Genomic DNA, 22,591 nt, shown 5'->3' with positions numbered 1-22,591 from the left:
GATGTGTACTGTAGCTATGGTAGGAGAGCAAGGAGCCAGCGCTCAGTGTGCGCGGCTCCCTGCTCCCTGCACACACAGCTGTGCGCTGGTAACTAATGTAAACATCGGGTAACCATACCCGATGTTTACCTTAGTTACCAGTCTCCGCAGCTTCCAGACGGCAGCTCCGTGCAAGCGCAGCATCGCTTGCACGTCGCTGCTGGCTGGGGGCTGTTCACTGGTCGCTGGTGAGATCTGCCTGTTTGACAGCTCACCAGCGACCATGTAGCGATGCAGCAGCGATCCTGACCAGGTCAGATCGCTGGTCGGATCGCTGCTGCATCGCTAAGTGTGAAGGTACCCATAGGGTATGGGGCCAATTTAGGAGAAAAGGAGAAAAGGTTCAAGGCCAAGTAATATGATCTAAGTCAGAAGGAAATGGCTGGTTAAATATTTCCAGAGGACACAAAAGAATGAGTAGAAAAGTAAAAGAAAAAAAATAATGTTTGCCTATATTGGTACGAGTGAGAATTACAACATTTACAACATTACAACATATAAATTCATTAACAGTATGTACATAAATATATTGTGATGATATACACTAATTCACTAATTTATATACTAATGTAATAATATCTCTCTCTCTCTCTCTCTATATATATATATAATGTACAGTACAGACCAAAGGTTTAGACACACCTTCTCATTCAAAGAGTTTTCTGTATTTTCATGACTCTGAAAATTGTAGATTCACATTGAAGGCATCAAAACTATGAATTAACACATGTGGAATGCAATGCTTAACAAAAAAGTGTGAAACAACTGATAATATGTCTTATATTCTAGGTTCTTCAAAGTAGCCAACAAAGCTACAGACCGGCAGAGGGTGAAAGCGACTCTCCACTGACCGGGATGATAGTCATCTTATTCGAATGTCACAAAGCAACCGCAGGATGACATCAAGTGATCTACACAAGGAATGGCAAATGAGAGCTGGGGTGAAGTGCACGGCAAGAATAGTTCGTAACAGGCTCCTAGAGGCAGGGTTCAAGTCATGTAAAGCTAGAAAAAAGGCTTTCATCAATGAGAAGCAAAGGAGAGCCAGACTGAAGTTAGCCAAAGACCATAAGGATTGGACCATAGAGGACTGGAGTAATGTAATCTTCTCTGATGAGTCTAATTTTCAGCTTTGCCCAACACCTGGTCGTCTAATGACTAGACCTAAAACCTTCATGTAAATTCCATCTATAAAGGGGAGTGAACACAGCGTGGAGGTTTTAACCCAGATAGTGGCATTTCAAGTTAGATTTTTAGTCTACTTGCCCAGACATGGAGGTTTTTAACCAAGATAGTGGCATTTCAGGTTAGGTTCCCGGTATACAGAGATTACCTTGCTGTGGTGACCGGACTCATGCATGGGCCAATACATATGCTAAATATCTCTCTCTTTTTTCAAATATTCCCATAGCAGTAATGCAATTCTAGAGTTCCCGTATTCATTTTTTGGATTTCAGTGTGCAGCTCTATATGTTTTGTATCTAAAAACTAGGGTGGCATGACCATGTTGATATGGTGAATGATGAAGACACAAACAAATAAATCAAGGACTGTATAGAGTCTACCCTTGTTTAAGTGGGAAGCTGTGCATGGAAATACACTACAATAAAAGGAACATTTCAATTTACTTTAGGTCCGGCTGCTGTCATCCGCTGGGGTTGAGAATTTTAACAAGAGTCAACCTGTCAGCATTGTCAGTTGTCAAGCGGATGCGCCAATAGGTTATTCCCCCCCCCACTGCAGTGCAGGCCAGCACCTCTAAGGCATAGAGGGACAGTTCATGCCACGTGTCTAGCTTGGCTAAGTAATAGTAGTACAGCACAGAGGAATCAGGGAGGACGGTGCTACGGTCGGCCATATAAACCTTCACTATCTTCCATCGCTTTTCCCTCCTGTCAGAGTACAACCCACATCAGGGCCTGGGTGCAGGGAGGGTCTAATTAAACTGTTCCAGAATTTTGATAGTGTTCCCCTGCCTCTGTTGTGTGTCTCTCTGCTCTCTACTGCTTGGTTGTCCAAAGAACTCTCTCCTCTGCCACCAGCGTGGTCAGATGGGAATTTTTTTGACCGATTCTTCAACTATTGCCTTCTGGTTTTGCACCATTTTGGTAGCCAGCTTAAGCACAAGAATAGGAGATGTAAAGTTCTCTTTGTAGCATGGACAGAGAAGGGTGCACAACCAGTAATCGGCGTTGCCCAAAATATGCATAACACGAGAGTCCCAGGAAACGCAGCGGGTCATAAAGTCTGCCACGTCGCATAGGAAACTATGCGGAAGTGGAACTGAGGCCATATGTTCATTGTACAGGGTGAAATGTGCAGCTCAATCATATCTTTTGAGCGGATAAAAAAAAAATTGTACAATTGTCTTCCATAAAATATAAACCACATTCCCTCTTTATTGTCATCCACGTGTCATTCATTTTTACACATCAACAGTGAATAAACTTTACACAAGCAAAAACAGTTTCCTATGTTAATGAATTGCAATGTACATAAAAAATGGAGGCTGTACAGTGATGTGCATGGCATTGTTAGTGCACTGTGAGCGAAATACACTCCTATGCCATTAAAACTCAAAAATTAATAAGATTTTTTTTACAAGCGCTTGGGAAAATCAATACAGCACACATCCTAAGTTGTGTATTGAACGTTTCTCCTTTATTACATCATGTGACCAGTTTATATAGTACCTCAAACAAAGAAATAACTTCTCAGAACTATGCACCAATAAGAGCCGCAGGGGTTTGTATAGAAATGTGAAACTTCCTCGCCCATCAGTGTTAGCTGAGCCCTATGACATCATTCAGTTATAAGACAAGATGATTTCTATAAGAACAAAATGAATTGTATTCTCTCACAGCACCCACAGAACTGAATAGGAAAGTCTCATCTGAAATGAATGCATGCTGTTATTTACTTCATCTGAACAGCCCTATTGAATAACATTGATCCGAGTGCTATTGGTTCTTCCCACAGACAGCACTCTGATCGTGACGGCTTTATATCTGTAACGAATTTGCCAAATGAAGTGTGCATATAAAGTTGCGCTCATATGTTGCATATTTTACACTTGTAAAATTCACAGTTTTACAAAACTTGCACATGGATGATGACTTCTGATTGATCATCCACCATGGACAGCATTTTTTTCCGCAGAAACCGATGCAGTAATTTACTTTTTTCTTTGTTTTGTTTTCGTTTTTTAAATCTGTGCTCAATTTCTATTGCTGAGAAGCCCGGTTTTGGAGCAGATTTTACCCAATTACACCATCTGCTCAATAATATCATGATTTGAACATCCAGAGTACTCTGCGCTGTACATGCCATTGCCTCACTGAGCACCAGAGGGCCAATGGAATGTACAGCGCGGAGTACACGGCAGGAGTCGGAGGAGGAGTGCCCAGGGGAGGAGGAAAAGGAGTTCCCAGTGGAGCATTAGGAGGAGTGGCCAGCAGAGAGGGAGGTGGAATACCTACTAGAGCAGGAGGAGGATTACTGCTCAGCAGATCAGGAGGAGTGTCCTGCGGAGCAGGAGGAGAAGGAGTGCCTAGTGGAGGAGTGGCGTGGTCGGCAGAAAATGAGGAGGAGGAGTGATCAGCGGAGAAGGAGGAGTCCTCTACGGAGCAGTATTAGTGACCGGCAGAGGAGGTGGAGGAGGAGTGCCCGGCAGAGCAGGTGAGGCCAACGGAGCAGGATTGCCCGGCAGAGCAGGAGGAGGAGAAGTGCTTGGTGGAGCAGGAGGAGGAAGAGGAGTACCCCGCGAACAGTAGAAGTCCCCGACAGAGCAGCAGAAGGAGTGTCCGGCGGAGCAGGAACATTAGTGGCCATTAGAGCAGGAGGAGGAGGAGTGCTTGGCGGAGCAGGATGAAGGGAAACCAGCGGAGCAGGAAGAGGAATGAGCTCCAGATAAGGATGATAAGGTTGAGGAGCCCAACGGAGCAGGAGAAGGAATGCCTGGTGGAGGAGGAGTACCTCACGGAACATTAGGAGGAGGAGTGCCTGACAGAGCAGTAGGAGGAAAATCAGTGCCTGATGGAGCAGGAGGAGTACCTGGTGGAGCAGGAGGAGGAGTGCCTCGTGGAGCATGAGAGGAGGAGTGTCCTGTGGAGCAGTAAAGGAGGAAGAGTAGGTGTGCCTGGCGGAGCAGAAGGAAGATGAGTGGCCCGGCAGAGGAGGAATGCCCTGGGAAGCAGGAGTGCCCTGTGGAGCATGAGGAGAGGAGGTGTGCCCTGCGGAGCAGGGAGGAGAAGTGCCCTGCGGAGCAGGAGAGAAGGAGGAGGAGTGCCCTGCGGAGCAGGAGAGAAGATGTGCCCTGCGGAGCAGGTAGGAGGAGTGCCCTGCGGAGCAGGGAGGAGGAGTGCCCCTCGGAGCAGGAGAGGAGTGCCTTGCGGAGCAGGAGAGGAGGAAGAGGAGTGCCCTGCGGAGCAGGGAGGAGGAGTGCCCCGTGTGAAGCCCGGTAGTCGCCCCAGGGACATTGATCCACCTTCAGGGATGCCACAGTCTTCTTCTGGACGTTTGGCAACAGGTAAGATAGTTTTTATTATCATGACGCCACTCACGGTTTGCGGTCAGGGTTTAAGTGACCGCCAATGCAGTTTTAACGAGCGTCTGTGGCTGATGGAGTCTGCAGTCGGATGGTGTGGCCTCCCATGAGTGAGGCAGGACCCAGGGGCTCAGGTGTGTAGAACAACAGGTCCCAGAATAACTCAGTCTCAGTCCAAAATGTCTTTCAACTGCTCTTTACTCACTTTTGTTGTTTCTGTGAGGTAACCCGGGTGATGCTGAGATAGACCGGCCTGAAGGAGTTCCTGGTTCTCACCTGGTTTAAGGGTAACCATTAACTCGCCTTCCTTGCACTCATTTTTTCGGATAACCCCTGACTTGAAGTACCGTGGGGTTCATCCAGGGAAGTCGCTACTGCCTTTTCTCCCCTTTTTGGTCCGTTTGCCGGCAGCGTGGACCAAGTGAGATGGCTCCAGACTCGATCCCCTTATGGGCCCCCTCGTTGCAGCTGAGGCTCGAACTCTAGACGGTTGGTGAGGGACCTGTAGTTCCCCTCACCGGCAGGTTTAGCAGATCAATAAATGGACATCTACTCAAGGGACCTGTACCCCGTATGTGCCTAGTCACCAGCAGTCCCCGTACTTGACTGAGTCTCTCTCTGTCTTTCTGACACCCCAGTAACCGTTCTCCCCCGCTAACGGCATAAACAATTTTATGAAACCTTGCGACGAGTACACGACTCACGATTTGTGAGCGATACTGCGTCGCTAGGAGGTGTCACACAGCCCGATGTCGCAAGCTATGCCGGATGTGCGTCACAAAACCCGTGACCCCGACGATCTATCGCACGATAGATTGTCTCGTGTAAAGCAGGCATTACTCTTCGCCGCTCTCTGCGGGCTGGTCTCTGTAGTGACTCCACCTGGTCATTAGTCGGACACCAGGTGATATAGGTGCTGGGACCTGCTGCAACCTGTTCTTCCTGTCGGTGAGGAGACAGCAGCACGGCCTCATGGTCTCCCTCTCTCTCAGAGGGTGCTGCGACCTCCTCTGGTCGGCTGGTGAACAGCAGTGATGGTGGCTGGACCTCTTCTCCCTCACTGGCGGAGGGTGCTGCAACCTCTTCCGGTCGTTGGGGGAACAGCAGCGCGGCCTCATGGCCTCCCTCTCTCGCAGAGGGTGCTGCGACCTCCTCCGGTAGGTTGAGTGGCAGTTTGTTGATTAGGTACCTCTCCACCAGGTGTGCTGGGAGCAGAGCATCCAGTTCTCTCTTTAGCTGAGCCAGTTCTTTGTCCGCTTCAGGTCGGAGCGCAGGTGCTGGTTCCCCAGTCAGCAACTGGGGCGCTGTGACCGCCTCTGGTCTGGGGGTAGGATCTGGATCCCCAGTCAGCGACTGGGGCGCTGGGACCGTCTCTGGTCTGGGTGTAGGAGTTGGTTCCCCAGTCAGCGACTGGGGTGCTGGGACCACCTCTGGTCTGGTAACCGGGACAGGAGGCGTTGTGGCCTGGTCTGGTCTGGCTGCGGGCGTCACATCGGGCGTCGCACCGGTTTCTGATGACAATGCCGGTGGGGTCAGCATACCAGGTGGAACAGGGGCGGTTTTGCACTCACCCGGCGTCATACTGGCGACATCCAATGGCAGGGTCGCTGTTGCAAATTGTGGCTCAGATCGAGCATGGGCGGTGCTTCCAGGTGGACCTCTTTGCACAGACAACCGCAGGTTTCGGATCGCTGTTAACATCCTCTTCTTCCAGGCGGCTATCCCTCACCTCCTCTACTCCTCCATACAGTCAGCGATTCTTTCCACTTCTGCCTCCAGCTCTTCTGCGGTCATGGGCCTTGTCCAACCCTGACCCCTTTTGTCACCTTCTGCTGATGCCATCTTGCCTCTAAGACCTTTCCTCACCAGGTTCTGGTCAAACTTTGGTCTTAGTTTCATTTTTGGTTGTTCTCCTCCCACAGGACTGGGATGTCCCAGCAGTCCGGGGACAGATCCGCCCCCATTTATTCCTTTCACTGTGTCAGAGGGCTCTCTCCATACTGGGACTGTCACTCCTCTCCATGGGCGGTTTCTGCTCCTGCACGAGCTGCAGCTTCTTGATGACGCACTTTCTTTTTCAGTGGTGGCTAAAATGGCGGCGGTTCAAATTTTTCAGTCAGACCGCCAAGGCACACGGTCACCTGTCTAAACAGGTCTATCCTGTTCGTGACGCCAAAAGATGTGTAGCCCGGTCGTCGCCCCAGGGACATCGATCAACCTTCAGGGACGCCACAGGGTCTTCTTCTGGACGTTTAGCAACAGGTAAGTTAGTTTTTATTATTGTGACGCCACTCACGGTTTGCGGTCAGGGTTTGAGTGACCGCCACTGCAGTTTTAACGAGCATCTGGGGCTGATGGAGTCTGCAGTCGGATGGTGTGGCCTCCCGTGAGTGAGGCAGGCCCCAGGGGCTCAGGTGTGTAGAACAACAGGTCCCAGAATAACTCAGTCTCAGTCCAAAATGTCTTTCAACTGCTCTTTACTCACTTTTGTTGTTTCTGTGAGGTAACCCGGGCGATGCTGAGATAAACCAGGTGAGAACCAGGAACTCCTTCAGGCCGGTCTAAGGGTATCCATTAACTCGCCTTCCTTGCACTCATTTTTTCGGATAACCCCTGACTTGAAGTACCGTGGGGTTCATCCAGGGAAGTCGCTACTGCCTTTTCTCCCCTTTTTGGTCCGTTTGCCGTCAGCGTGGACCAAGTGAGATAGCTCCAGGCTCGATCCCCCTATTGGCCCCCTCGTAGCTGCTGAGGCTCGGACTCTAGATGGTTGGTGAGGGACCTGTAGTTCCCCTAACCGGCAGGTTTAGCAGATCAATAAATGGACATCTACTCAAGGGACCTGTACCCAGTACGTGCCTAGTCACCAGCAGTCCCCGGACTTGACTGACTCTCTCTCTGTGTTTCTGACTCCCCAGTAACCGTTCTCCCCCGCTAACGGCTACTTTACGTACAGGGTCTAACTAGTGTGAACGCGCGTCTGTGTCTCCTAGCAACCGCCGCTCACCACTACCAGACTGGTTCGCTCCACTCCTTCCTTTCTGCCTCTGCATCTTAGCTCCCAGCCACTCCACTACACCCCTTGATGAGATGTGGAGGCAAGCCCCCTCTTGAGTCTACCCAAGGGTCCCCTTTCAAGGTGTGGGAGACCTGGTTGCTATGTGTCTGTGCATACACACCCTATTACAGCCTTTAGGATTACCTGGAAGTACTGCCCCAGCAAGGTGCAGTACTCAGTGGTGCCTGACCAGGTCAGGGGCGCCACACCCCACGGAGCAGGAGAGGAGGAGGAGTGCCCTGCGGAGCAGGAGAGAAGGAGGAGTGCCCTGCGGAGCAAGAGAGGAGGAGGTGTGCCCTGCGGAGCAGGAGAGTAGGTGTGCCCTGCGGAGCAGGAGAGGAGGAGTGCCCTGCGGAGCAGAAGAGAAGGAGGAGTGCCCTGCGGAGCAGGAGAGGAGAAGGTGTGCCCTGCGGAACAGGAGAGGAGGAGGAGGAGTGCCTTGCGGAGCAGGAGAGGAGAAGGAGTGCCTTGCAGAGCAGGAGAGGAGGAGGAGTGCATTGCGGAGCAGGAGAAGAGGAGGAGTGCCTTGCGGAGCAGGAGAAGAGAAGGAGTGCCTTGTGGAGCAGGAGAGGAGAAGGAGTGCCTTGCGGAGCAGGAGAGGAGGAGGAGTGCCTTGCGGAGCAGGAGAGGAGGAGGAGTGCCTTATGGAGCAGGAGAGGAGGTGTGCTCAGTGGAGGAGGGCCCGCGGAGCAGGAGAGAAGTGCTCGGTGGAGAAGGCCTGCGGAGCCGGAGAGGAGAAGGTGTGCCCTGCGGAGCAGGAGAGGAGGAGGAGTGCCTTGCGGAGCAGGAGAGGAGGAGGAGTGCCTTGCGGAGCAGGAGAGGAGGAGGAGTGCCTTACGGAGCAGGAGAGGAGGTGTGCTCGGTGGAGGAGGGCCCGCAGAGCACGAGAGGCGGAAGAGTGCCTTGCGGAGCAGGAGAGGAGGTGTGCTCGGTGGAGGAGTGCCCTGCGGAGCAGGAGAGAAGTGCTCGGTGGAGGTGGGCCTGCGGAGCAGGAGAGGAGAAGTGCTTGGTGGAGGAGGCCCGTGGAGCCGGAGAGGAGGAGGAGGAGGAGGAGTGCCCTGTGGAGCAGGAGAGGAGGAGGAGTGCCTTGCGGAGTAGGAGAGGAGGTGTGCTCGGTGGAGGAGGGCCTGCGGCGCAGGAGAGGAGAAGTGCTCGGTGGAGGAGGCCCGCGGAGCCGTAGAGGAGGAGGAGGAGTGCCCTGCGGAGCAGGAGAGGAGAAGGTGTGCCTTGCGAAGCAGGAGAGGAGGAGGAGTGCTTTGCGGAGCAGGAGAGGAGGTGTGCTCGGTGGAGGAGGGCCCGCGGAGCAGGAGAGGAGAAGTGCTCGGTGGAGGAGGCCCACGGAGCCGGAGAGGAGGAGGAGTGCCCTGCGGAGCAGGAGAGGAGGAGGAGTGCCCTGCGGAGCAGGAGAGGAGAAGGTGTGCCCTGTGGAGCAGGAGAGGAGAAGGTGTGCCCTGTGGAGCAGGAGAGGAGAAGGTGTGCCCTGTGGAGCAGGAGAGGAGAAGGTGTGCCCTGTGGAGCAGGAGAGGAGAAGGTGTACCCTGTGGAGCAGGAGAGGAGGAGTGCCTTGCGGAGTAGGAGAGGAGGTGTGCTCGGTGGAGGAGGGCCTGCGGAGCAGGAGAGGAGGTGTGCTCGGTGGAGGAGGCCCGTGGAGCCGGAGAGGAGGAGGAGGTGTGCCCTGCGGAGCAGGAGAGGAGGTGTGCTCGGTGGAGGAGGCCCGCGGAGCAGGAGAGGAGGTGTGCTCGGTGGAGGAGGCCCGTGGAGCCGGAGAGGAGGAGGAGGTGTGCCCTGCGGAGCAGGAGAGGAGGTGTGCTCGGTGGAGGAGGCCCGCGGAGCAGGAGAGGAGGTGTGCCCTGCGGAGCAGGAGAGGAGGTGTGCTCGGTGGAGGAGGCCTGCGGAGCAGGAGAGGAGGTGTGCCCTGCGGAGCAGGAGAGGAGGTGTGCTCGGTGGAGGAGGCCCGCGGAGCAGGAGAGGAGGTGTGCCCTGCGGAGCAGGAGAGGAGGTGTGCTCGGTGGAGGAGGCCCGCGGAGCAGGAGAGGAGGTGTGCCCTGCGGAGCAGGAGAGGAGGTGTGCTCGGTGGAGGAGGCCCGCGGAGCAGGAGAGGAGGTGTGCTCGGTGGAGGAGGCCCGCGGAGCAGGAGAGGAGGTGTGCCCTGCGGAGCAGGAGAGGAGGTGTGCTCGGTGGAGGAGGCCCGCGGAGCAGGAGAGGAGGTGTGCTCGGTGGAGGAGGCCCGCGGAGCAGGAGAGGAGGTGTGCCCTGCGGAGCAGGAGAGGAGGTGTGCTCGGTGGAGGAGGCCCGCGGAGCAGGAGAGGAGGTGTGCTCGGTGGAGGAGGCCCGCGGAGCAGGAGAGGAGGTGTGCCCTGCGGAGCAGGAGAGGAGGTGTGCTCGGTGGAGGAGGCCCGCGGAGCAGGAGAGGAGGTGTGCTCGGTGGAGGAGGCCCGAGGAGAAGTGCTCAGTGTAGGAGGCCCGCGGATCCGGGAGGAGGAGTGCCCCGTGGAGCAGGAGAGCAGGAAGAATGACCCGGTAAATGTCCGGCGGAGCAGGATGCGAAGTGCCCGACAAAGTAGGAGACGAGGAGGAGTACCCGGCGGAGCAGGAGGAGGGGGAGGAGCCGGAGGAGTGCCGGGCGAAGCAGGAGAGGAGGAGGAGGAGTGGCCGGCAGAGCAGGAGGAGGCGCTGCTTTGGATGCGCACTCACACGGATGCTTGCTGCAGGATTGGCCCGGCGGCTCTGGAGCGCTTCCCCGCTGTGTGCTCTGCTGTTTCCCGAAGAATTCTTCCATCTGGATCTGGAATTTATCGCGGGTCACCATGCGGCTCCCCCGGGACTCCCCCTGCGCCCCGGCCGTGCACAGGCTGCAGCTGCTGATCGGTGCCCGGTGAGAGGAGGACAATGAGCGGCGAGCAGGAGCCAGAGTGAGTGCCTGAGAGGGGAGAGGGAGCCGGGGAGGGTGCGGGAGAGGGCCGCCTGTGCAGCGCTGCGTGTGCAGGGAGCAGGGCTCTGCAGCTGCAACTATATACATATTGTGTATGTATATATGTATGTGTGTGTGTGTGTCTATATGATTGAGATATATATATATATATACACACATACACAGTCAGATGTGCCTTTTCTTTCCAGATATATGCCCTTGCTATGTTATCAAGCCCTCACTCCTACTGAGATGTCTCCTTCAGTCTCGTCTATCCATATGTGTATGGCAGATTGCACCTATAGGATTGCTATGGCTTTATAGGACAGTTTCCCACCTGTCGTGACATCATATGACGTAGTCACGACAATCTGATCGCAAATGTTCCAGTATCGGAAAATGGCCACAACCGGACGTAATGGATGGCTCCGTGCCTAATTCACCCTTTAGTTTGCCCTAAATGGGAAATGTAATGTTATAATCATTTAAATTCACGCCCTAAAAATCATCCAAACAATAAAAGTTTTATCAATCAAAATCAAGTGCTATCTTTACTATGGATCAGTGTTAGTGATCCACCATCTTTATTTACCCGGAGCCGTGCTCCCTTATTGTTTTATTTTTGCCATCGTCAATCATTTCCACACTGGACACGGACTGGGAATGTGTCCCCACGCCGCGATGTGTGTCCCCACGCCGCGATGTGTGTCCCCACGCCGCGATGTGTGTCCCCACGCCGCGATGTGTGTCCCCACGCCGCGATGTGTGTCCCCACGCCGCGATGTGTGTCCCCACGCCGCGATGTGTGTCCCCACGCCGCGATGTGTGTCCCCACGCCGCGATGTGTGTCCCCACGCCGCGATGTGTGTCCCCACGCCGCGATGTGTGTCCCCACGCCGCGATGTGTGTCCCCACGCCGCGATGTGTGTCCCCACGCCGCGATGTGTGTCCCCACGCCGCGATGTGTGTCCCCCCCATATACAAGGCTCTTTTTATATATGAAAACATTTCCCAAAAACTCCTTTTTTTTCCAATAGGCCATAAGTGCCAAATTTTCATAAAATCTAGCCCCGTCAACACTTAAGATAGGAAAATATGGTGTGGTGTGACCAGTACTGATTTTGGATGGGGCACAATTTATTGTTTGCATGTTTTGGGGTTTTTTTTGGATAAAATTGCAATTAAAAAAAAATGTTTATCTGCTTTTTGTGGGGTGGGGGGAATCTTTTATAGCCTGTACAGTCAAGAAGTTTTTTTACACCCTGTCATCCATATTTGTTAAAAATGTGTGAAAATGCAGAAAAATGCATATCTAAATCTGAATAGTGTCCGTGCAGCTAGAGTATATATTAGCCATTTTGGATGGTGGTGCGCTGATACTTTTGCAGTGTTTTCGGCTGGGTTGGATCTGTGGGGTTTGTCTCCGGGCTTCATACATGTTATGGTGTTGCTGGGTGACTCATCCAGCTCTGCTCCATTGCTTTCGCAGCCAGTAACATGCGGAGTAGTGATTGGTCCCTACTAATGCCGGGGGCCCATCCAGCCAATATATTGTTGCCATTGAAGCGTACAGTATTTTTTTTCTCTGATCCATATAATGCACGTCTGTGAGGAGACGTGTTCTGTTATATAATGTGTATTGTATGAGTAATGTGTAATCATACGTCACGTGTGTGCACAGAGCACGTACAGCACCGCAGGTCATACAGCCATGTCTGTAATAATGGAGGCTTATGGTGACTTTCCTGTGGTACCTCAGATTATTAGATTGACCATGGCGGTGCCCTGTATGGCTATTTCCCACATCCGGCACTGCTCCATGTGTTTTCCTCTGTTTGGTGCCTGTGCATTCAGTCCTTTCATCCGCCATGTTGTGCTTCTGTTTTGTGAATTGCCCTCATTTGCATAGTAGGTTCCCATTCATAAATGCTGGGTGGCAGGGCTACCTTTCCACGCTCTGCCAGGGCGAAGGGGCGCATGGAAAGCAAAAAATGAGGCCTGAATCAAAGTATGGCGTGGGGGGAACAGGGGAGCGTGAAGAGAGGGAGGAGGACATGTTCCCTCTGAGCAGATGTGGGGGAGAAGGTCTGCTGTACTGGCCTTGTTCACCATGACACGGACCCCTCTCTTTGTTGTCGTCAATGGCGACTTCGCACTAAGGATTGGAGGAAATTAGCTTTATTTATTCATTATTTTTTATCAATCACTCCTTCCCTTTCCTTGTTCCTTTCTTTTCACTTTTCTCCCCCCTCCTCCTCCTCCTTCCTCTTGTCTTCTCCTCCTTCCTGGCCTCTCCCTTCGCACTCCCCTCCCTTTCTTGTTGACACAGCTATGTGGGAAATATAAGAGCAGGGAGGCTCATGGCGTCACGTGCTCTCCCCCTCCTTCTCCTCCTCCTCCATTCATAAAATACCTGTGTCCATTCACACTGCAGTAGCAGTGTCACACAGGTTGTGCTATGATGAGACACCAGCTTGTGTTGTATGTGCACGTTCATGGGTGTGTGCGACTCCCAGTGTATTTATATTCGCTTGTACATGGAGGGGGCGGAGGAGGCCGTGACAAACGCACGGCTTGTTCTCCATTTTCCTAATGAGGGCAGATACATGTAAACACAGGCCGTCCACCCGGACTGGGCGTGCGGCTGCCATTCTGTGAAGATCTGACTTTTTCCTTTGTACGATTGCACAGAAAACACGCGACTACGCTTACATGACACAATCAAATTGGTCCGATTGCCCAAAAGAAGATGAAAAATGAGGTAGCTCGGAAGTCCAGGGCAATGTTTCGTCAGGCTTGCATGGTCATAAGCCTCGGATATCGGGGCTCATAATAATATTTATTCACTTATATAGCGCCATTAATTCCATATCACTTTTTATACATTGGGCTCAGAATCTACATTCCCTATCAGTATGTCATTGGACTGTGGGAGGAAAATGGAGAACCTGGAAGAAACCCACACAAACACTGGGAAAACATACTGTACAAACTCCTTGTAGATGTTGTCCTTGGTGGGCTCATGATTCGTGACAGAACTTGTACCTATTGTAGTCTATGGCTCATGTATTTTTAGTCATTTTTAGCTCATGTATTATTATAATCTATGGCTCATGTATTTTTGCAGTCCACATGGTCTGCATAAAAATGCAGAAACATACGAAGGGTCACAATGACTTCTCCCGAGCATCCCCAGTCTCCTGGAACTCGCTGCCTCAACACGTCAGACTATCCCCTACCCTTGCAAACTTCAAACGGAACCTGAAAACGCACCTGTTCAGAAATGCCTACAATCTACAATGAACTCGCTGCCGCCCGACCACCGTGCGGAGCTGCCGCCCGACCACCGTGCGGAGCTGCCGCCCGACCACCGTGCGGAGCTGCCGCCCGACCACCGTGCGGAGCTGCCGCCCGACCACCGTGCGGAGCTGCCGCCCGACCACCGTGCGGAGCTGGCGCCCGACCACTGTGCGGAGCTGCCGCCCGACCACCGTGCGGAGCTGCTGCCCGACCACCGTGCGGAGCTGCTGCCCGACCACCGTGCGGAGCTGCCGCCCGACTACCGTGCGGAGCCGCCGCCTGACCTACACCCCACCTATTGTCTCCTCCCCATAATCCTATAGAATGTAAGCCCGCAAGGGTAGGGCCCTCTTCCCTCTGTACTAGTCTGTCTACTGTAACTTGTATACGTATTTTGTATGTAACCCCCCTTCTCATGTACAGCACCATGGAATTACTGGTGCTCTATAAATAAATAATAATAATAATAATAATAATAATGAAGATCACTCATACGAGTGTCTAGTCTATGAACAAGTCGGACAGCACGTCTGTTTTTCCCTAAGGGCTCTTAGATGTCCATGATCGTCGGTCCGATGTCGGATCATAATGCCCGGGCTGGCCGCAGATCTCCTGCCCCGAGCGTGACTGGTTCTATGAGGCTCTCAGGTCTGGAGATGTTGGGATAGTCCGTGGTGTATTATGATCCCACTTCAGACCTACGATCATGGACATCTAAAAGAGTCCTTACTAGTAGGAGATTGAGAAAACTCCATCAGTTTTTTGGGGGGTTGCATTTGAGAGAAACTGATGAAACTCTGATGAGAAATATGGATACCGACCAAATTCGGATGGAAATCCGATCCATAAAGGATACGTGTACACCACATTTTTCAGGCAGTGACAGTACAAAAAAAAAAAACCACTGAAACGCTCCAAAGAATGATCTCCTGTTTATATGTTCCTGCTTATCAAGCGTCTTTAAAGGGGGCTTTACACGCTACGATATCGTTAATTTATTATCGTCGGGGGTCACGTTGTTTGTGATGCACATCCGGCGTCATTAACGTTATCGCAGTGTGTACAACTTAAGAGCGATCTGAAACGATCGCAAAAGAGGGAAAAATCGTTTGCCGCAGAAAGGTCGTCCTGAAATAAAAAATCGTTCTCTGCTTATTAGCGATGTTATTCCTCGTTCCTGCGGCAGCAGACATCGCTATGTGTGACACTGCAGGAGCGACAAACCTCTCCTTACCTGCCTCCACCGGCAATGAGGAAGGAAGGAGGTGGGCGGGATGTTTACGTCCCACTCATCTCTGCCCCTCCGCTTCTATTGGACGGCTGCCGTGTGACGTCGCTGTGACGGCGCACGACCCGCCCCCTTAGAAAGGAGGCGGGTCGCCGGCCAGAGCGACGTTGCAGACCAGGTAAGTGCGTGTGATGCTACCGTAACGATAATGTTCGCTATGGCAGCGATCACCACATATCGGCCATACGACGGGGGCGGGTGTTATCGCACTCAACATCGCTAGCGATGTCGCAGCGTGTAAAGCCCGCTTTAGCGTCTTCAGATTTCCAAAAATGCTAGGCGGTTAAAGGAAATAACCTGACCATCCACTCATGAGGCGTTTCTGCTCAGAAGACACTTTGTACTTTACAATACAAGTCAATGGGAAAACGCAAATGATCCCTGATGTCTTGTTTTCCCGGCGTGTTCGCTTCAAAAATTGTTAGCGGTTTCTACATTGTTCTAAAGGCACCACAAAAACTATGGAAAAACACTGTCCCCCCCGCCCCCCCTAACAAAAAAACCCACTGGTGGTCAAAAACATGAAACAAAAACGATGCTTCAGGGCCAAAACAACGTAGATGTTTCCTGAAGCATCTTCCACTTGGAAAACTCGCTGGGTTCCCCACATGTACAGCAAAATGTCGTGTGCATATACCCAAAGACTGATCAAAATCTGTCAGTTTGTTTGCACCCTGACGTCTGAATGAGCCCTGTCATCTAGGATAGCTATCATTATGGAGCCCTTTACGAATTCGTATTTGCACGCACTTTCTGTATTTTTTAAGGCTCCCTTCACATGTCAGCGATTTCGGTACGTATGACGTCTGTTTTCATATGTACTGGAGACATGGACATACGCAGACCCATTAAAATCAATGGGACTATACGCACACATCTGTGTTTTCTCACTGACGTGTGTCCATGTGTTCTGCATGGAGACAAGTCCGTTTTTCTCCGGCAGCACTAATGTTCCACGGCCCGCCCGCTGATGTGATCCATGTGACATCAGTGGGACATGTACCGGAGAAAACACGTGTCTTTGAAATAAAAATGACTTTCTATACTCAACTGTCTCCAACCCTGCTGTCTTCGGCGCTGCTGTCAGTTGCTTCCGGGCCCGCTCATTATGCTCATGAATACTCACTGCACCACGGACCCGGAAGCAGCAGCGCCGGGGACAGGTGAGTAAAAAGTTCCTGCTCTCCATGTGCTATAATGGATGGCCATACGCATCTTCAACATGTCCATGCAAAACATCAGTGTTTTTCATAGACGTGTGAAGAGAGCCCAATACGTAGCATTCTGCGTCAAATGCTATATAACAAAGCCAAAATTTCCAACACATTTTTGCAGTTGGGTATTTTTAAAATCTTTGCACCGTTTGGCTTTTACAGCTTCTTTGTTTCCCTATAGTGTGCTGGCTAAAGATTAGGTCCCCAGAATACATTAGTGAGCTAGTTCTGATAGTGAGTTAGTAACTTTTACCTGTGTTTTTATGATATATGACCACATCAAAGTTCAGCTCATCTTTGATTAGGTCTGTGGCCATAAATCAGCTCACAGGATTTCAATAAAAGACAAATAGGTAAGGTGAATTATTAAGCCTATGGCTTTCAAAGCTTCTGTCTTCTTGCTTTTGCACACGTGGGGTCATTTTTGAGCCATTGGTGGGGTTCTTAAGATCTGATACCCATCAACTTACTTGCAGTTAAAATGGCACTCAACTATATATAAAATAATAGTAAAAGTTTAGTTACTCTATAGTACTCTTTGATAGTTACAGGTCCGGCCTCAAGCGAGTCCATTGGCAATCAAGGACTCTATAGAAGGGAGAATAAGGCCATGTTCACACGTTGAGTATTTGGTGACTTTTTTACCTCAGAATTTGTAGCCAAAACCAGGAGTGGAACAATCAGAGGAAAGGTATAATAGACACGGGCACCACTGCTGTATTTATCACCCACTCCTGGTTTTGGCTACATATACTGAGGTAAAAAGCTCACCAAATACTCAACGTGTGCGCGAGGCCTTACGAATACTGAGGTAAAAATCTCACCAAATCCTCAACGTGTGCGCGAGGCCTTATGCTTTCCAAAGAAGCTATCTTTTTGCCCACTTTTATTAACTTGGCTTTAAGGAAGAGTCTAAGAAGATTTTAGGCCTGAGTGAGGACGTTATATTCAGTATCTATGGTCTAGTCACACAAAATATGGAGGCTGCAATGTGTTTGGTTTGTTTATGCCAACTGGCACTTCATATGTCTTGCCTCGTCTGCTTAGGCCAAACGCTTTTATTTGACTGGTTTTAATACTACTGAGTTGTACGACTACATAATGACACCTTTTATGAGGAAGAGTAGCCTAACTTTTAAGAGCAATGAACTTCCAGCCATGACAGAGATAGTGGCTGGAGGCGCCGCTTCTGTCACCAGTATGGGATCTCCGCAACGTATTCTCCTTGTGTCTCAAGCATATAAAAAATCCCCAAAATGGTCTTAAACACATGGGAAATGGGGCTTGAAGAATTCCAGGAACTGAGGAGAGGGGCTGCCTAAATCCTAACCTTTTAAAATTACAAAGTGGCTTTTGAATTTCTTTGACTGACTCCAAACCCCAACGTAATTGTTTCCACCCTGTTGTGAAAATGTCTGCCTGCAATCACCAGTGACCCCATAATGAGGGAAGGTGAGGCAGCTGTCTTAAGCAGTGTTATCTGGAGGCTAGGAAAAATTTGTCATTTTCTTAAAGAACATTTCCCTATGAGAAGTATAATATGTGGCGTTAGTAAACCCTATGTATGGCCGGCTCTGGAGAGGGCGCCGGTGCTTGAGATGGCGCCAACACAGCAGTAGAGTTGGTGTGAATTTTTTAATAATTACTAGGAATCTGCAGTCTGAGTAGTCTCTGCTTTAACCTGAACCCAATGTGAAGTAGTGTTATGTGCTTGCTCCTGTGCATGGTAAGGCTGCTTTCACACTACGTTTTTTTAACATGCGTCATGAACGTTTTTTTGCTGTAAAAGTGGATCCTGTTTTTACAAAGAAAAACGCATGCAAACGCATGTGTTATTTTGCAGGATCCTGCCACTTGAAGTTTATGGGCGGGCATTGAAGTCATGTGATCGGGAGTGAGGGGAACTGAACGTGATAGACTGGGAGCCAGCATCTGACAGCTGCAGACGCTGGTAACCAAGGTAGACATCAGGTAACTAAGCGAAGTGCTTTGCTTGGATACCCAATATTTACCTTGGGTACGAGCGTCCGTAGCTGCTAGGAGCCGGGCTGCCTGCTCCCTGCACACGTAACAAAGGTAAACATCGGGTAACTAAGCGAAGCGCTTTGCTTGGTTACCCGATATTTACCTTGGTTACGAGCGTCCGCCGCTCTCAGGCGAGGGCGAGAGAGAGGAGAGAGAAGGAGGGGGAGAGAGAGACTGATCACGCCAGGCTGGTTTTTGGGCATGCTCAGTAGAGCAAGCAGGATCCTGTCCATCAGCATGCCAGCGTTCACATGCGTTTGCGTGCAGTATAGTCAGGATCCAGTGAAAAACAGTATTTGGACGCAGCTCAAAAATGCTACAAGTAGCGTTTTTGAAAAAAGTTAAAAAACTGCAAGTCGCTGGATCCTCACTATAACGCACGCAAACGCATGTGAACGCATGTTGACGCGAGTCCATTGCAAATGCATTGAAATGAAAACGGATTTGCACTGGATCCGTTTTTGCGTTAAAAAAACATTCATGACGCATGTTAAAAAATCGTAGTGTGAAAGCAGCCTAAAGGCTGCTTTACACCAGACAATCTATCGTGCGATAGATCGTCGGGGTCACGGTTTTTGTGACGCACATCCGGCATCGCTGGTGATGCCGGCCTGTGTGACACCTCCTAGCGACGCAGTATCGCTCACAAATCGTGAGTCGGGTACTGCTCGCTAGGTTCCATAATATCGTTTAATTTAGTTGACCATCGTTTCCGTGGTAGCACACGCCGCTCCATGTGACACCACGGGAACGATGAGCAGCTCACCTGCCTCCCGCGGCCGCCGCCGGCTCTATGTGGAAGGAAGGAGGTGGGCGGGATGTTTACGTCCCGCTCATCTCCGCCTCTCCGCTTCTATTGGCCGGCGGCCGTGTGACGTCGCTGTGACGCCGAACGTCCCTCCCACTCCAGGAAGTGGACGTTCGCCGCCCACAGCGAGGTCGCACGAGAGGTAAGTATGTGTGACGGGGGTTACTAACTTTGTGCGACACGGGCAGCGATTTGCCCGTGACGCAAAAAGGACGGGGGCGGGTACTATCGATTGTGAAATCGCACAATCGGTCGTACCGTGAAAAGCAGGCTTTAGGCTACTTTCACACATCCGGATTTTTGCTCTGCGGCACAATACGGCGTTCTGCAGAAAAACCGCAACCGGCTTTTGTAACGCCGGTTGCGGTTTTTTTTTGCATAGACTTACATTAGTGCCGTATTGTGCCGCAGGGGCTTGCGTTCGGTCCGGTTTTTGCCGCATGCGGCAGATTTAGCCGATGCCGCGGCCGGATCGAACGTTCCCTGCAACGTTTTTTGCTCCGGCAAAAAACACCGCATCGCGCCGCATCCGGCTGCTGCGGCGCATTTTTCAATGCATACCTATGGAGGCCGGATGCGGCGCGATGCGGAAAAAAACGCATCCGCTCGCCGCATGCGTTTTTTTCCACTGCGCATGCTCAGTAGCATGCCGCAACCGGAAAAAAACGGACGGGCCGCATGTAAAAACTTATGCAAAGGATGCGGTGTTTTCGCTGCATCCGTTGCATAGTTTTCACAGCCGGATCGAGCCGCAGTGCTCAAACCGGATGTGTGAAAGTAGCCTAAGCCCTATGGGTACCACAAAAGGTACCTTACACCATGTTATTGTGAAGGCCACATCATCCTGTGCTTCTCATTCACAGTACCCAATACAGAAAAAAGTCTAAATGATATTTTTTGCATTTTAAATTACAAAAAAGTTTTCCCCCCACCTTATATAAATGAATAAATATTATTATATTATTAATATTTTCTTAAATGGGAACCTACATCTGCATTTCTTACGTAGCTGTCTCCTCTGACTGATTCATAAAACACGTACCTCCCTGAAGTACTGTACGTTATCTCCAATATGACTGCAGGATGGGGCATGTTAGCATACAATATGCCCCATCCTTCCTTTTCTTACCATAAGGGACAGTTAAAAGGCAACCATAAATATTAGATCTTCAGCTGACTATAATATTTATTCACTTATATAGCGCCATTAATTCTATAGTGCTTACACACATCACAAACACTGTCCCCATTGGGGCTCACAATCATCTAAATTACCCATCAGGATGTCTATGGAGTCTGGGAGGAAGCACGGGGAGAACATGTACGTGTTGTCCTTTATGGGATTTGGATCCAGGACCCCATCACTGCTAACCACTGAGCCACCGTGCTGCCCACTATACAGTGCTAACTGCTGAGCCACCGTAATAGTAGTATATCCAGTTTTTCGGCTAATGGATATCATGCTGATCTGGAGTACAGATGTACTGCCAAAGACTGCTGGGGCATGTAGTTAGAAAGTCTGCTAAGATTACGTTCAGCCTAACTTATTTTTGGTCCATGTGGAAAGCGGACAGCACACGGACCCAATGTTTCCCTATGTGCTGGTTCACATGGGCTTCTTATAGACCTCATGTCCACCTCTGCATTCGTCAGTCTAGATTGATTTTCGGACCAGACTAGCTCCTGTAAATGGACATGTTCCGCTCCAATTCACTCACAATGACAGTGATATGACCAATAAAGTTGCCAAGCTTTAGGATATATGGTTTCCCATACATCTAGCGGTAAGGTCACTTTCGCACATCGGTCAAACCCTGCTCTGATCTGAAGATCTGACCCAATAGCCGAGTTTCCCAACCGTAGCTGTTTCATGGGTTTATTTGTAGCAGGTCTGATCATGAAATCTGGAGGACAGTCTGGGTCTTCTAATTCAAGCATGGTCCGAATTTCACGGTTATGCCAGGAACTACCGTGTTTTCCAAAGAAAAATCTCATTTTTGGTGGTATCAACCAATATGGGAAACCTCCGTACCGCATGGATCTATAGTACGGTGGTGTGCATGAATTCCACCTTACATCAGTCCTAGGTCTAGTAATTCTGGCCCATCGCTTATGGTTTATCTTACACAATGCTCTAATATAAAGTACAGTAACACTAATTTCGCTAGCTCTTGTTTTCGGCCAAACTGGTGCTCCAAGGCCCAAGGGACATGGAGTATGCTTTTTAGCATTGTTTTGCAGGAAATAGGTTTTCTCCATATTTGGTGATTCTTTCAGCTTTGGATAGAATATCTTGCATTTCCTAGCTTGTAGACGACATTGACGCGATCCCTTAGAGGACCGGTCCTAAGTGGAGCTGGACATTCCTTTCACCTTGTCTCATGGTCCATTGCCCATTGTGTAGACTGAACTCCTAAAACCCAGCGCTTGTGAAATGTAGGAATTTTTCTTATCAGTTTTTCAGATCTGATGATAATAAATGTGACTGCCAATTGTTCACCGAGAGTTCCCACAATTGTCATTTGTGTTCCATTTTGAGACCCTTTTAAAGGGAATCTGTCAACAGGTTTTATTATGTAATCTGACAGCTGCATGATATAAGCCAGAGACCTTGATTCCAGTGCTATCAGTTTTCTGGATGCAGCAGTTGTGATGAAATCCCTGTTTTCTCTGCTGATCTAGCAGAGCGCAGAATGCTGAGCTGTGTATAACTCCGCCCACACCACTGGCTGCTACTTAGTGCTGGGGGCGTGATTGGACCTAGTACCGTAGTAGTTCTGTAATGATAATCTCCTTCTGAGAAAACACTGATTTGTATTAAGACATCAAAACAGCCCAGTAAGTGACACCGGTGGAATCGGGGTCTCTGCCCCTACACCATGCTGAGTTCAGAATGGAGCTTTAGATGGACCTTTAGCTAACCGTTTAGGGGACATGTTGCTGATGGAACCCTGAGACCCCTCAGGAAGGCGTTTTTACAAGTCTCTGGGGGTAGAAGAGAACGACTCGGTGACTTGTATGTACCGGTAATTATTCGGCTCAGTGGAAAGCTCTACTAGCGCGCGAGTTAAACCATTTTAAGAATCTAGGCCTAAGATGAAGTCTGAAGAGATTTCATTTCCTGTTTTCCTTCCCGTGGGTTTGCTGGTTGCATGACTTCCAGTGTTGGGAAGTGCGGAGGGCTGAATGATGGAGGCTTGATGATGGAGGAGGAGGAGGAGGAGGCAGCGAGCTCTGTGACTCAGTAGTCTGTGATACATACAGTTCCTGAAAACATAGCAGCTGCTGTGCGCGCTGTGCACGGCCCGAATACACATGTGGGTGGATGTTCCCCCATCTCATTACCGCTTCATATGTTTCTGCTTGTGGGTCAGTCAAGATTCTTCTGTATTTGCTCAGTTA

General features: G+C 50.5%; 1 protein-coding gene across 1 annotated transcript in view; it reads left to right on the top strand.

The window, feature by feature from the left end:
- Nucleotides 1-10,297: 10,297 nt before the first annotated feature.
- Nucleotides 10,298-22,591, top strand: part of SPRED1 (sprouty related EVH1 domain containing 1) — an 83,386-nt gene continuing 71,092 nt past the window's right edge. Inside the window, exon 1 of the mRNA XM_075330495.1 lies at nucleotides 10,298-10,555. Coding sequence (XP_075186610.1) covers nucleotides 10,533-10,555 — 23 coding nt within the window. The 5' untranslated portion in view covers nucleotides 10,298-10,532. The remainder of the gene's footprint in view (nucleotides 10,556-22,591) is intronic.

The sequence above is a fragment of the Anomaloglossus baeobatrachus genome, chromosome 12 (genome assembly GCF_048569485.1).
Source record: "Anomaloglossus baeobatrachus isolate aAnoBae1 chromosome 12, aAnoBae1.hap1, whole genome shotgun sequence".
In the NCBI taxonomy this organism is placed as follows: Eukaryota; Metazoa; Chordata; class Amphibia; order Anura; family Aromobatidae; genus Anomaloglossus; species Anomaloglossus baeobatrachus.
This window is presented reverse-complemented; position numbering and strand designations above follow the sequence as displayed.